We start from the raw sequence: 16465 nt of genomic DNA on the forward strand, positions 1-16465 counted from the left end.
GTTTGTTGTATTGGCATCATATAATATTATAGTATATTACTATACTTAATAAGTGCCTTAATTATTTGACTGGTATTAAATCGTTAAATACTTTCTAGACTAATTATTTTCCTATGCACAAACATACAATACGTATATACCTGCTTCAATAGCAACACCAGCAACAGTAACAACTAACAAATATGCTTACTATATACCAGTTTTCTTAATTCATAAATAATAATAGTTAAATGTTTCATTACATACCTAGCCCAATACCAAGATACAGAATTATTTGAGCTCTGAAGCAAATTTAATTTATCTGCATGCTCTTTTTAATATGCAGTTATTACTCTTATATACAATGTACCTATATAAAGAAATTATTTAAAAATACACGATTCTCAACTACCCTTGCACATAACCTGAATCCACAATTTAAGGTAAAAATGTTATATTTAAATTATTATTTGTTTGCAATGATTCAAACGATCAATCATAATTGATTAGGATATTAAAATAATTAATTAATATTTAATTAATATCTAAACCTCTATAATAACAATTATTATTTAATTTAAAACAACTATATTAAGATTTGGTTTACGTATTTAGAACTGGAAAAAATAGTGTCTACCTATTTTAGACTTATGAAATAAATAAGCATGCAGTGTAAGGTTACTCCGGTGTTTTGGCAAGCTCACAAGCAAAAAATAAATAGCATAATGCCGGAAACGGAACTTACAAATTTGCTTTGCAAAAATATTTCGTAATTTAACATAAAAATAAATATCTAATATTTTAAAACATTTATTTTATTAAAATTGTGATTACATTAAAAAAAAAAAAAATACTAGGATTAATTAAGTTTTTAATTTACAAAATAATTAAACTTATTGAATTGAAATATATTTCTTTACAAAGTTATATTTGACAACTATTTATTTTAGTTAGAAGTTTAAAACACTGGAATCTGTCTATTTCTGAAATATGTAAAATTTGTCAACGCATTGGTAATAAGATTACTTATATTAATAATTTTAATTTAAATTCCAATAAAATTAGGTGTTTGCTTTAAAGCTTAAGCCCTTGCCTATACATATTACATACCTCATATATTATAGGTATTTATTTAAATATCTATATTACCTAAATACTTATATTTTGTTATTATTATTATTATTATGATTAAATTAAATCGATATTTAATTTTTATGTAAAATTATGTAAATACAATCTTATTTCGAATAATATGTTGCAATTGTAACTGTTTATTTATTCCGAATTTCGAAACTCTGATGTATTTGACGCATTAATAATTAGTAAATATGTATCAAACTATTCTAACTTTTAATCACTATAGAAACAATTTGTTGCAATGTTATATCAATATCGTTATGTTTTATACCTAATTTAAAACAATTTCTAAAAAAAGTACAAAAAAAAAAAACGCCAAGATAAAATAAATCTGCTGTTTACAATTGTTATTACAGTGTGTACCTAGTGGCTAGTATAATACCTATATAATATATGAATAATGAATGTAGTATAGTATCTAAAGCATGTTAAAATTATTTTCTTTTGCTCAAACATAAACATGCAATAGATGTAAACATTAACACTACCTATTCGTGACCTTTAAATATTTTTATAAAAAATTTCATTATAATCGCACGTTATGGGTATGGCACTACTTATTTTTTTACCTACATGTTGCGTATCCATAGGTGCGGCAGTGTATTAGCTTAAATTCATAATGTATTTTAAACTGAAAAATAACTAGGTACCATGCTAATAGTACATATTATTATAATCTACATATTTGTAAAACTATTATCAGTCAAGACTGCAGTTATAAATATTTGTAATATCATTCAACCTGCAAAATATGATGTTCTTAAATTTTAAATAATATTAAAGACATAGGTAGCTCGTTTATAATAGTGAATAATTTATTCAAATTAAAAAAAAATTATATCCCTTGATCAGCTATGGTGTACAAAATTTTAAAAAAAAAAAGTGCGTGATTCACTCATCATTTTTTTTTTTTTTTAAATCATTTCCTATAATAAAATAAGTATTGTTATTGTTATGCAGCTATATGTTTTGGTTGCCATGAAATTCCATCTTTGGTGAACAATAATCTGTCACCGATTTTCTGACCAATCGCTTCATAAAATTCAATCACGTCGGGCATGAGTTTGTAAGCAACGCTGTAATTAAAAATATATATATATATATATATAAATAATACTTACATCAATCATCGTTATTTATTAGTTATAAGTTATTCTATGTGTATTCTTTTTATTATGTATATAAGTGTATATAATATTTAACGACATAATATAGCAATAACTTGAGTAAAATTATTTGGTTTTCTTGATTTTCATAACATTTATTATAGTTTTAAAAATAATTGGAGAATGATATGAAAATATATTTACAATATATGACATAGGTACATTATAACTATTAAGTTTTGTCAATGTTTGTAAGTTAATGGTATTAAACTATTAAACAATGCGACAAATTTTTATTTCTAAGTTCCGAGCTGATCAGTTTACTTATAGAACTAACTACAACGAATTAATTTTTCAAAGCTCTTGGATTGTTTTGAGCGCAAATTGAAAAACTTGTGTACGACTTTATCTACAATCATATTAAGGTTTGTACAAAATAGTACCATCCTTATAAGTTTCAGTCGTTGTATGTCCTTTAATCAATATTTTTGGCCATTGGCTAAAAACAACCGATAACAGTTTATTATCTAAACCTAGACCCTTTCAATTGACAAAATAATACAATTCTATATATTTTATAGAATGTAAAAGGGGGAATATAAAAATGTATGAGCATGACATGACCGGTCCTTATGTACGTTAACCTCGTCTCATCACTTTATTATCTTATTAAACGCAGAAACGTAGTGTGTAAATGAAGTCCGTATAGAAAGTATTAAATTTTAATGTATATTGTTTACGTAATTACGCATTAACATCGAATCAATAAGTACCCAAAAGCCATTTAGAAACACTTTAGATATTAACGACTGACGAGTGTCTCGCTTTAAAAATACGTATACATTAACCATAACATAATATGTATCTACGATGATACCTATTATAAACCTACATGTCTGCAGTGACAATTTACAGAGTTAACATTTATTAATTAAATAGAACTTAAGTATATCAAAATAAAACCATTCAACCATTTTGAAATCATAGTCATAAGGACTATCAAAGTATTAATACAACCTTATACATATAAGAATAATAATATAATATAAATAATATAATAATACGATGAATTATAAATGTGTGATATTGTAATTTGTAATTTCATATAACAAAATTTTTATTTACGTATATATACAACTATACTTTATATAATTCTACAAGGTACACTTATTTTTTCATTATGTTTATAATATTAAACTAATAATATTATTATTTTTATTAATTTGATTTAGGTAAAAATAAATGCATAACATTTTTATGTTAATATCATCAAAAATATTAAATATTAATATAATATTTACATTACTCATAAGTTATAATATCTAATAATAATTTATAGTACCTACCTACTTATTATAATATACTATTATAGTATTCCAGTATAATTATTGTTTTCTGTGTTTTTAATGGTTATTAATTATTATTATATCAAAAAATATTAATAAGAATTTAAGAATTATAAAAATAAAAATATATTTTTATTCCAATATCGTTTTTACTTTTTTAGCATAGTAAATTATTCTTTTACTTATTGACTTTTAATTTATTTTATTTTTCTAAATTACACTAAATACGATTACTCAAAATAAAATTTAACAGCTAACTTGTTGTTATAAGTATAAATAATAATTACTTAATATTATTAATATTTATAAATTATCACTAATTGAGAATTAATTTCAACCGCTATAGGTAGGGAATGATAATTAATAATTATTATTTTTCAAATATTTTAAACATTTAAGCTTATTAAATTTTTCACTGCTATATTTGTCTCTTGTTCATATTCATTACATAAGCATTCGAGAAATATAATAAAACATTAGTAAATTTGGAATAAATTCTATTTTTTCAATATGATTATAATATCTGGTTTTAGGTACAACAATGTGTATCTTTTATATATCTGAAAACAATTATTATACCAAATAAAATGCTATGATATTTAATATCGAGGGTAGTTTTTAGTAAAAATTGTGTTTTGTTTGGATTTTTAAAGTAAAACGTTAAAAAATGTAGTTCTAAACAAAAACAAAAAAATTGTGGTAAATTGGAATTTTTACGTAAAACTTGTGTTAATAGATCTAAAATTTAAATATAAAAATATTTTTTGTGCTATTAATATAGATATTTTAAATTATTGATTTTTTTCTGTCACTTAATAGTTTATGTAATACAATTTTGTTAATAAGTTAAAACACTTGAAAATATATTACACGTTTCCACAAAAGTCATTTCTATAAAAATTAAAAAATATCGAAAATACATAGGTAGTGACAATTTTTTTTTTTATAAATTATATATTTATACTAGGTAATGTATAAACAAATACATATAAATTATTATTATTATTATTTATACATGTTTTAAATATCAGAATAGTTAAATTTATTTTATTTTATTAATACCACTTTATATTTTTTATTTAATAAAAACTAAGAAGGTATATTTTTAAGGTACATGTAAAGTAACCTAACTTAAGTTAATAAATAGATAATAGCAATGTATAATGTTAGTAATTATTATTTATTGTATAATATGGAGTATTTTTTGTAAAAAATAATTTAATATATCCAAGGGTGATGACTAAAAAAATTGGTTGCTTCGCTGCTCAACTTCCTTACAACCAATTTTATTATATACTCCACATTCAATCAATTAAATTAAAAACAAAAAAACAGTAAGCTCTTATACTCGTATTTTATAGTTTATACTATTAGTTTCAAAATTAATTTTTATGGTTATCATTAATATAAATAAATTGTAGAATTTTTTATTTTATTCTTTAAAAAAAAAAATATTTATATCTACCTACTACAATATTTAGTTAAAAATTTAATTCATCGTTATGATATAAGTATTGTTTAAATATTTAAATTTTCCATTACCCAACCATGTTCAAGTTCAGTCTTTTCTTTACAATCTTCCTCTATGTTCTATGGCTAATCTATGTTCATAGTTATGCACTCTTCCAGTAGACGTTTTATTAATTATTCTATATATAGTTGATTTATTTTAAACATATAAGTACTTACACGTGGTCGGGCTTAGGAAGCTGGACATTGTACTTGGTCACTTTTTCGAATAACTGATCGTGGTCGCGCTTTAATTGCTCCCACTCTACTACCTTTCCCTGCTCACAGATCTGCGCACGAATTTTACAAAACAGCGGTTCAATGTCGTACAGCTCTTTCATATTATCCGTGGTCAGCTTTTTAACGGTGCCTTCGATACGCACCTGCCTGGTCTGGGGCAAGCTGTCTGACGTTTGGCCCAACCACAAAAACACCATGGAAGCCTGGGGGTTTTCCGCCTATACACACAAACATTTTGGCATAATTGCATAATATTTAAAACAAATGGAATTTATGAACTTAAAATAAAGTAGATATTTAAAATATAACATGTTGAAATCGATATTGTAATGTAATATTATCCCCATAATATATAGGTAACATGTATTATGTAAACATTATATATACATATATATATAATAATATAGGATTTTTTTTATAAATTATGTTTTTATTGACACTTCTAAACATTTTTTAATTTTTATTTTATGAATTTGTTTCAAAAACACTTCCAAGTATCTCCTTATACGCTAGTATACTATATGATTGTATATTATATTATGTGTATAATTCTACTATTTTATTTAAATGACGAATACGAAAAACGTGATAATAATATATGTACTTAACATAACCAATAGTTCTTCTTACTTTTAATGTCAGTAGGCACTTTCATTTGTATTATAATCCCAAATGTCTCATAAATAATAAAAATAATTCCTCTTCTCCTCGTCATATTTAACTTAATATATTATGAATTATTTTATTGATAATTTAATATGTAAAAAGAAAATAAAGAAAATTATACTCATGTAACTTTTTTAAATGCTTAGTATGATTTCTGACATTGATCTTGTTTTATTTATTATTTTAGTATTTTATTTTATTTTAAATTATGATAAACGAGTAATTTTGTTTATTGAACAACTAAGTTTTCATTCATGAAATGATAATTTTATTTTTATACATAAAAAAAAAAGATTTATGCACGAGTCATTTATGTGTTAATGAAAAGCAGAATCATTAATTGTAGGCCTTCTAAAAAGAGATAGCAAGTCGTAGGTTAAAGTCTCTTGACCTAACCTATAGATAAATTATAATAAATCATTATTGATAATTATAATAGACTAAAAAATAGGGAACGATAAAATTAAATGATGATATATGCTTCAAAACTGATAAATTTCCATCAGTACTAAATCACCATTGTTAATATGATATATTTAATATTTATATTATCTATGTATATAACTGTGTAAATTATTGTATTATACAAAACGTCAACATAACTAAATATTAACTATTTTATACTTATAAAATATAGATAAATAATAAGGTTATTTAATTTTTTTTACAATTTTAATTTAATCCTTTGTAACAAACTAAAAATATTTTTCATTTTCATTTGAAACAGCTTTAGTCAGTATTTATTTATTTTATTAAATATTGTAAATCATACCTACTTTACCTGTATTTTACATTACGTACTAACATATTTTCTAGAAACATTTTGAAACTTAAACTCATATTACATAATTTGGTATTTCTTTCCATTACATAACATAATTTAAGTTTAAGTATTAGTATCAATAAATATTATAAATGATTATTTATTATTAAAATAAAACAGTTAAACTATAGGTACTTAATACCTATATTAAACGTTTCTCTGGCATGCGATTGTTTAAAACATTTATTATTTTTATTTTATTTTAAATTCATGGTGTAAATTGTATCCTTATATTTCCTTATGACTATAAATTTAATAATTTTCTTACTAACTTATCAATTTGTGAGAAAAAAACTACGCGTGTGGTGTATAATACATTATATTTGATATTAAATTACCAAATCATTTGATTTTCTACTTCTTCCATCAGTCATCATCACAAACCCATCTTCATCCAAGCGTCGTAATATTAAACTACGGCAAGATACCTTTCCGGTGCTGAAACCCAAGATGAAAATAAATTATTATTACTCATTGTAAGACCACCGTGCATATTTCGTATTAAAATATTTATTTTAGCAATTCAGTAATTATTTTGAATCTTAGTTAAAATTTTAAACTAAATTAACTATATCTTATTTATTTTATCACGTTTTGGAAATATTATTATCCTAGACGAAAATCAAGAACCTATTTGATATTTCAAAAATTATAAATTAACTATGCTAAACATAATTTAGTATTTGTCGTTAAATTTGTAAATTTGTTATAATAATACTTAAAATTTAGATAAATAACAGATATTATTACAATAAAATCGGTCTCAACAAAACTATAGGTACTACAGAATCATCAAAGTCTTCAATTTTAAAACAGGTGTATAAAAAGTTCTTAACTCAAAAGTAATATGAGGTAAGTTAATTTTACATTTTCAAAGGTTAAGTAAATTTAAAAAATAAATATCATCTATTGGTGTATTATTAGCACTTAACATAATATCACGGATACTTACGAAATACTTATATTCATATAAGAAATACTCATGGTTATGCGAAAATATACGTATACTTATAATATTTATAACTCATGATTTTTTTTTCGTATTTAAATATATAAATATAATATACTATATTTATCAGTATGGCTCACAATTTTTCACTTCACTGTACACAACTGATAACAATTTCAATTTTTTTTATTACTTATTTAATTATTTTATTATACACGTTACACATATATTAGTTTTTTTGGTTTTAGTTTTTACAATAATTTTTATAAAACAAATTCTTTTTTATTTTAATTACTTAAATTATTTTCCACTGGTGTTTTAAAATATTTTAACTAAAAATACATTTAAAGTGTCATAACTTAATTATGAAAAAAAATCAAACAAAAATACAGCAGAGATTGGGTTTTGAATCTTTGCTTTACTTGATGAAAGTAGTAGTTCTAAATCATCTTATATCGTATCATATTCTAGGGAGATGTTTTTCAAACTTCTTTGACAGTTGTTGGTAGTTTTATCTCGTTTTTCGAGAAACTATAACATGGAAAATTGGTTTCTAGTTACTTTTTTCAATCTATAGTCCTAAACCCAAAATTGGTCAAATAAAACCTTTTTCAACCTTAAAATAGGTACATCGATTTTAGAGTTACAGTTGGAAATACATGTTATGATTTGGTATAATAAATTTATAAATTTTTGTCATCTCTTTACATAAAAATATAGATGAATCCATAAAAAATTACTTAATACGAATTTTTGAGCTTTTGGAAAAATTAAAAAATATCAATTTATTTTCAAATTTTAAATAATTACAACTTAATAAATTTTATAAATAGATAACCAAAAACTAAATAGTGAAAAATCCATACCTCAAAAAAATAAATAGGGTTCACTATTCAAAAAAATAAAACAAGTTGTAGTGTTATAGCTAGTATTAAAATATGACTATATGCTGTAAAATTGCTAAAATTCACGAACTATACAGAGTGGATAATTATTAACACAAGGTAAATGTAATTTCCCAGCGCTACTGTGCTCATTTGTTTTGTAAAATGGCCAATTTCTAAAATTAACATTTTTAATTTTAGTTACTACTGGAACAAACTTAACAAATCAGATTTAAATCCATTCATTATAAAATTAAAACCAAAATGTTAACATTAAATTAACGTTAAATTAAGTTTGGTTGCCTTTTTGTTAAGTTGCGTAGATGAGACAGTTGTTATAGTTATGGTTTTTAGCAGTTTTTTCGGTTTTATTAGATAAAAATCATAACAAATAATAATTAATAATATAAATATTAAATTATACCAATATGGCAATTTAACAATATATCAGTTTTTTTCAATGTATTAATTATTATAGTTATGCTACACAACTAAAAAAAATTGTAAAGATATTTTTCCGAAACGTGTTCATAAAAAATAAATAACACCGTCATACTATCACAATATTTTACAATAATTATTTACTTTATCTTAAAATACTCGTGTTATAGATTATACAATACTAACGCAGTTTAATAGTTTTACTTACCAAACATCGGTGACCTAAGTTACAAACATGTTTTTAAACATTTTATATAATATTATTGTATTCTGTTTTCTAAATATCTAAAATTTTAAACTATAATGAATAGAAAATAATATTTTTAAATATATTATGCTATCTTACTTTGAAACGGTGGCCAAGCTAAATGCTTTAGCAGAAGTCACAGATGCATTAGCTACCATATGTTCGTTGTACCATTTACTAAAAATTTCAATAGGATTCTTCGATGATATATTTATTTTATGTAGACCACTATGTTCATGCAAAGATTCGACCTGTAAACAAATAATTACAATTTTATATGTCATTATCATTTTACGTTAACGAAAGTACCAACAATTGTTTATCTATAGCTAGTTTAATATGTAATTTTTATACCTACCTAAAATTATTTTAAAGTAATATATTTTGTAAACTATATTAGGTAAAAGTTTTTTATTTGTGTAACGTACGTAACGATATAATATAAGTAGTAGAAAAAAAACAATAATACATGATAAATGTTCTTCGAAATTAAACATTTATTATTTGAAAAATAAAATAAATTGTTTTAAGTTCATTACGTAAATACGAGTATACCACGTATTATAATTTCACTACAAAATCAGTTAATAATCATGATTATGAAAAATTTTCTAACCAACACAAATTACTTTAAACAAAATATAGTTGTCTCTCGTAAATGGTAGGTTTAAAGTAACTTTATATATTAATGAATCATCAAAGATCATTCACAGAAACGATAAAGAATATACGAAAAAACTTAGTTGTCAAGGAAAATAAATTATTATTAATGAAGATGAATATTTTATCTAGTATATAATACTTGTAGTGATTACTGAATATAGACGAGATCCATATTTAGTAAAATATTAGTTAACGATCGTGACAGGAAGTTTTTACATTCATAATAGTTCTATGATTTATTTATTCTTATTTCTCTTAAACCTTTTATTTATATTTTGTAAACAATATGTACAATAATAAAAGCTTATAATATATTTTCGTTGATATATTAATTATATTTTATTCCAGTAGTGCTTTTGTGTATTAATATCGTCATAAATATATTTAAAAATGAATAACACTTAATATTATAATTACATAATACGTACCTACCTAATCTATCTATGGCTATGGATTAATTTATAATGCTTGTTATGTAATACGTAATATAATTTATAAGCAATTTACAATCAATATTTATCTCAAGTTTTTAAATGTTAAAAAATAATAAAGAGAAAATTACCATTTACAGTGAACTTAGTTAATATTGCATAAAAAAATGTATGTTAGAAAAACTACTTAATACCAACTTAAATAGTAAGGTAGGTAAATATACATGTATAACAGTTTTTCTTATTTTTTTATTTGATGTTTTAATAATTTATTTAAGTTTATAGACTTAAGATCAGTTTTTCTCAACCCGAGGGTCATCAACTAATTATTAAGGGTCGCTATCATATGATTTGAATCAATTCAAAAAATTAAAAAATTTTAATTATAAGATAAAGTAGTAATATAATAAAATCAATAAATATTACAATATTACATAATAAAAATATTAAAAATACTCATTATTTTTTTTTAACCTCATATTTGTATAAAAATGAATTTTTCACAGTAATTTCAATTAAAATAAAACTAGAAGCCCACTGAAAATCACAACAACTATGAGAATTATAATTATAGATTAACAAGATATTAAACCAAAGGTTGACGAAATAATCTCAATAACCAATCCATTAAGAACCTCGATTTAAAAATAATATTTAAATTAAAATAAAATATTATGGTATAGCAACAATAACAAATAATTTTTTTTTTAATTAAAAATAATTGTATTTATTATATATATTTTATGTTTTTTGTATCGCACTTCTATGCGTGTATATAAATAAAATATATGTTGAGGTCATTAAAAATTGAAATTCAAAATGAAGTCGTTATAAAAGATTGTAAAATACTGCTTTAGAAGATAAACACATTTAAATAATTTTTAAGAAAATGTGTTTTTAATCAAAGTTTAAATTTAAATTTATAATTATTATTTCAGTATTATATTATTATACAACTATACGTAAGCTTAATACTTCGTCCTTATTTACCTACATAGGTACTAACTTTATTTTTTTACTTTAAATAATCTTTTAACAACAGTTTACCAAAAAATATTGATTAAACTCTACGCCCATACTTAAATTATTCCAATTGACTTGCTGACCCAATTTATGAATTATGGCAATCGACACTATATCGAGGTAAATATAATATACTATTTTTAACGTTTAACAGTGAGTGTTTACCAACGACTGTACATTGTTTTGTCCAATTTTAGCTTGTTCGTTTGAATCGTGCTCACATAATTCGCAAAAAAATTTTAAAATTCCATTTTTTGAGCTTAAGCACTTAAGTTCTTCAGCGGACAACTTAGAACATTTTCTGTGAACGCACATTGAACAACCGTCACATTTTACTGGACAATCGACATAGGTAAATCGATAATTACAAACGACACAAGAAGAAATAACCGGCATTTTTACTTATATCAAACAATATAATAAATTTTACCGAAATAACAAAAACCTTTAATTTTATAGTAATGATTTAATGACAACAATTAACAAATTACTAGTAAATTTAATATCTACCTACCTACTGCATGTGCAATATGAAATAAACTGAAAAAATAGCAGAGCGATTAGAAGACCAATAAAGATACCTACCATTCTATATAAAACATGTAAGTGTTTTTTCGGGAAACGAGGGTGAAAACTTGATAACCAAATATATCAAATATCTAATGTAACATTATATTTTGAAACAGTACCTATTATAAACTATATATATATCATAAAGATATATATATCATACATTGATGTAAATATTTAACTATACATAATATGGTTTTTTTAACATAAGAGTATAATTTTATAAATATATTATTATATAACGCGTATAAATTTACTTTAAATAAAAAAAGTTTGCCCATTAATTTAAAATCGAAACATGGAAAAGCTACATTAACATGTTTTAACAATCAAGTATGTACTGAAAACGTCAATGTTTTTTACTTTTTTTTTTTTTCAAAAACTAAATGTATCTACCTACTGAAGGTTTATTAAAATTGCAGCTCGTTTAAAGTATAAATAGCTAAGTACTTTATAATTGATATAATTATTGTGGATCTGCGTCCTGTCTATAAGCGAAAGAGGCCTTGAATTGGAGTTTTTTTTTAAATAATAGACATTTAGAAAGACCTTATAACTATGATATGCTAAATTGTATATTTATTACTTAATAATATTATGTAGTTAATAATACATAGATAATTCTAATAAGACTTTGAAGAGTTTAATTGAATATTATACGCTAAAAATATACTCCTAAATATAATCCCAATAAAGCATTTAAACTAGATACATCTGAAAAAATTATTTTTAAGAGATTTCACAAAACTTGCTATTAACACTGCTGAACAGATTCAATTAATTACTTACTGACTACTGTTTACTATATTTACCTATGTATGTTTTAATTTATATGTTGTGTAATATTATGTTTTGTCAATGGTAATGGTAATTATACAAATTATAGAAAATGCAATGTATGTTTTTATGTATTAAAATATTTGCTACATATTTGATATTTACATGCCTTTAAATTATCTTTAAATTTAAATTTATACGTAAGAACTTAAAAAATGTATCCGTTAAAAGATAGTTAGTCAACATAATATTCAATAGGTACTACATATTTTCTCAGTTAGAAATCTTACTTCAGCTGGTCGTAACGAAGAAAGACTTCGAGTGCTTAGCGTTGCATATGACGTGACCAAACGGCCAACAAAAGGATGCAATGACTTTACATTCAACTAGAACACGTAAAAGCAAAAACTTATTGAACATAATATTAAAGTAAATACAAAAATTTTGGAACATATTAATAGTCACTATTAAATAATTAATTACGCAGACTTAAAGGATAATTTATCGATATTACCTACTTTATAGCTTACCATAGTGTTGTATTTTATTTTTCGGTAAAGAATCAAAGTAATCTGTAAAAATTATATTTATTTTAAGACTTTATGGAAGTTAAGACACCGAAATAAGCTTTTATCGCCACTACGGTGGACACTTGAATGTGGTGGTATATTACTGTAATGAGCACCTGGTAAAATATTTAATCAATAAAATTATGTATCTAATTAAATTAAAAAATCTAGTTCAATATTACAATTGAAAATAAGTGCGATACGGTAGATTGTATTCCTGTACACCTCCAGTTTGTTTGGCTTCTCCAGTAAAAAAAATATATATTATTATGTAATTTATTCTACGTTACGTTAGAAGGCTATTGTTTTATTTTTTCTTTAAAGCCTATATAATCGCAAATTTCGAAATCGGTATGTCATGCATTAAGATCGACCGTAAATATGATACCTAAAGTTACTTATACATACCTAAACCTAACGCGTACACAACCACATGTCTATAATTCCTGCAACTCGACAATTTAAATAAACTCGTTCATTAATATTGTTAAATTGATATTTCACTTAAAAAAATTCGATTTATTATGTAACTGTTGTATCATTAGGTTAAAAATAATTGTTCTCCATTTCATAATATTAATGTATTAATAATATATACTCGAAATTTATATTTTTAATATTATAGCCCTCACAAATATCTTTATACATAATTATACTTGGTAGGGGTATATTATTATTATTATTAAAGGTATTTAAAATAACTCTAAACACCAAAAACATTCAAACATTTTTGCCTATACACATTGCCAATGTCCCTTGGTACGTTACCAATATCTTTTTGCAAAACGATGTAAAAATCTCTACCATCATAAGGTTTCATTTAACAGCCACCACGTTCTACTCACTCCTCCATACCGAACAGTTCCATATTCCATCAGCTTCATTTTGTTGAACTTCCAGATAAACAAGTCAAACTCATCAAATGATCAAGAGATCTTTTTATTACATAATACGTATATCTACATCTCTATTTTTAATGTGGTTACCTACTCATATTCATGCCTTTCTAATACATGTAACACCTTCACATTTTAAAATAACTCATTTTTATACATTATTTTAGATTGTAAATAACTTAAAAAATTATAATAAACAACTTAAAACAAAAATTACTCTATAGTCCACCTAAAGAAAAATACCAATATTATGGTGTACCTACATTATATTACGTATAATATTATATCAATATACTTATTATAATAAAAGCCAATTTCATAATAGTAATATTGTTGGTAAATATAACAATATGCGAACAAATCATAAATATTCAATAAAATTAATTGGTTTACATAATAATAATAATCTAGACACAACAGCGTTGTATATTTTATTCTTATTAATAAAAATCACACAATAAGCATGTATTACAGACTTAAAAGTAAATGTTAAGGTTACACAAATAAAAACGTTGGCATTTAAAAAAATAAGTAGGTACCTCTATTCGTTAAATTGTTCCGTACGAAACACGTATACGTTAGTCGTCTTCATTAATATTAAACACCCATTTCTCAATACCTTTATAATATATATGTATGTTGTATATGTGTAGGTAATTATCCATTAATTACCGATAAGCTTCGTGTTTTACCTATACTCATGTCAAATACGTGTTTTTTAGACTTGCAAAACTAAAATTAAAATATTTTATAACTGTACATGTTTTAATTTCACGGCCATTGATTATATTATTTTTATTCTTTATATATAAATTATAATAATAATGATAATATTGTTCAGGTTCTATATAAAATATAAATAAATCGCTGCGGTTATGCCTTTTGTATATCTATAAAAAAAATAATTCCTCTGTAGTTATTATATTCAACTGATTAATATACAGTAAACAGAGGCATATTTACGATTTTGACGCCCTAGGTGCAAAAATATATTGGTATCCTTTTTCCCCCTTAAAAAAAAACTAAACCCTAAAAAATCGTTTAAGCCTTTCTTAATTTAGACAATTTTTTTTTTACTTGTCATTAAAAATGATACACCAAAATATTTATAATTTTCCTTATTGATATAATATAAAATAAAATAATTAGTAAACACGAAACAGCAAAATAAATTTTACCATAGGCTTAATAGATATTTTTATTTGATAGTCATATGGGTTTAATAATGTATATTATTAATTATTATTATGTGTTGTGGATTATGGAAGTATAATATTGGTTGATAAATTATAATTAATTTACTCGGAACAATGAGCATTGGAGCTGTTTTGTGTTATATGACTATCATTATATAGCCTATGATCTAGTAAAATAAATATAAATTATATTATTAGCTGTTATTTAAAAAAAAATATTATGAGATACCTTAACTTAGAACTTTCAGGAGTATATTTTTCATGTTTTCACTATATATATTATATATAATATAAATTATACTTATTTCATTATTATAATCATTCTTACTTGTCTCTTTTGATTATTTTGGAACATTTTTAAAATAATCATACAACTTATACGTTTATCCAATACTTTGGCAGTTTCAGTTGCATTTTTTTTCTTTTTTTTCAATAGTAAGCACCATGCAACCACTAAGTTTCTTTTTATTAGAATTTCCAACCATCTTAGTACAGTAGCAGTATATCAAAATTCCAAAACCATAAGCAATAAGCAAATAAGCAGGTAACTGGTAAGCATACAAATGGTACAAAGTACATTTTATTAAACAGCCAATAAATAATAAACTACCTACCCAAAATTGTTATTAGATATTAGCCATATTAAGAGCTGTAGTTTTGTTTATTACAAAATAATATTGTTAAATGTCAAATATTAATTAGGTAGAAAAAGTAAATTCTATTATTCTAAATAAATAATACTACAAGCAAATTGAAAAATCAACTGTTAATATTTTACATAACTAAGAACAAATTTAATACAAACCTTAAATTTCTTCAACACTCAAATATAATATAATATTTATTACCTCATTGGTATAGTATTTGATACAGAAAATCAATTTCGTTACCAATTAAGTTCTTTATCACTCGATTTTCGATGAATGTCAATGATATAATAATCAACGATACGAAATACTATTCTGAATTCTGATTGACATTGATGTCTGTCTGGTAATAACATATATTATAAC

The 16465-nt window shown here is 23.1% G+C and overlaps 1 protein-coding gene across 3 annotated transcripts; it reads right to left on the bottom strand.

The window, feature by feature from the left end:
• Positions 1–1997: 1997 nt before the first annotated feature.
• LOC112592168 (pyridoxine/pyridoxamine 5'-phosphate oxidase-like) lies at positions 1998–16465 on the bottom strand. Of its 3 annotated transcripts, none has more exons than XM_025336170.1 (7): positions 16258–16465; positions 13322–13476; positions 13082–13177; positions 9427–9578; positions 7145–7244; positions 5258–5535; positions 2069–2192 (listed from the first exon to the last, which is right to left on the bottom strand). In XM_025336170.1, exons 2-7 carry the CDS (start codon positions 13322–13324, stop codon positions 2069–2071), a joined length of 753 nt encoding a protein of 250 aa, XP_025191955.1. In that variant the 5' UTR covers positions 13325–13476; positions 16258–16465. The 3 variants fall into 3 exon arrangements, with proteins under 3 accessions (XP_025191953.1, XP_025191955.1, XP_025191954.1); XM_025336169.1 differs by having other exon boundaries at positions 13310–13476; XM_025336168.1 differs by lacking the exons at positions 13082–13177; positions 13322–13476; positions 16258–16465 and adding an exon at positions 11610–11867 and having other exon boundaries at positions 1998–2192.

Source organism: Melanaphis sacchari, unplaced genomic scaffold (genome assembly GCF_002803265.2).
Source record: "Melanaphis sacchari strain LSU unplaced genomic scaffold, SCAv2.0 Contig159_pilon_pilon, whole genome shotgun sequence".
In the NCBI taxonomy this organism is placed as follows: domain Eukaryota; kingdom Metazoa; phylum Arthropoda; class Insecta; order Hemiptera; family Aphididae; genus Melanaphis; species Melanaphis sacchari.

What these genes read in the sequence shown, in the direction of transcription:
- LOC112592168 (XM_025336168.1), bottom strand. Translation starts at nt 11,840, where the DNA reads ATGCCGGTTATTTCTTCTTGTGTCGTTTGTAATTATCGATTTACCTAT. An exon ending in AGCTTGGCCACCGTTTCAAA is followed by an intron (nt 7,245 to 9,426) that starts GTAAGATAGCAT and finishes CTTGGGTTTCAG; the next exon opens with CACCGGAAAGGTATCTTGCC. An exon ending in CTTCCTAAGCCCGACCACGT is followed by an intron (nt 2,193 to 5,257) that starts GTAAGTACTTAT and finishes TTTTAATTACAG; the next exon opens with CGTTGCTTACAAACTCATGC.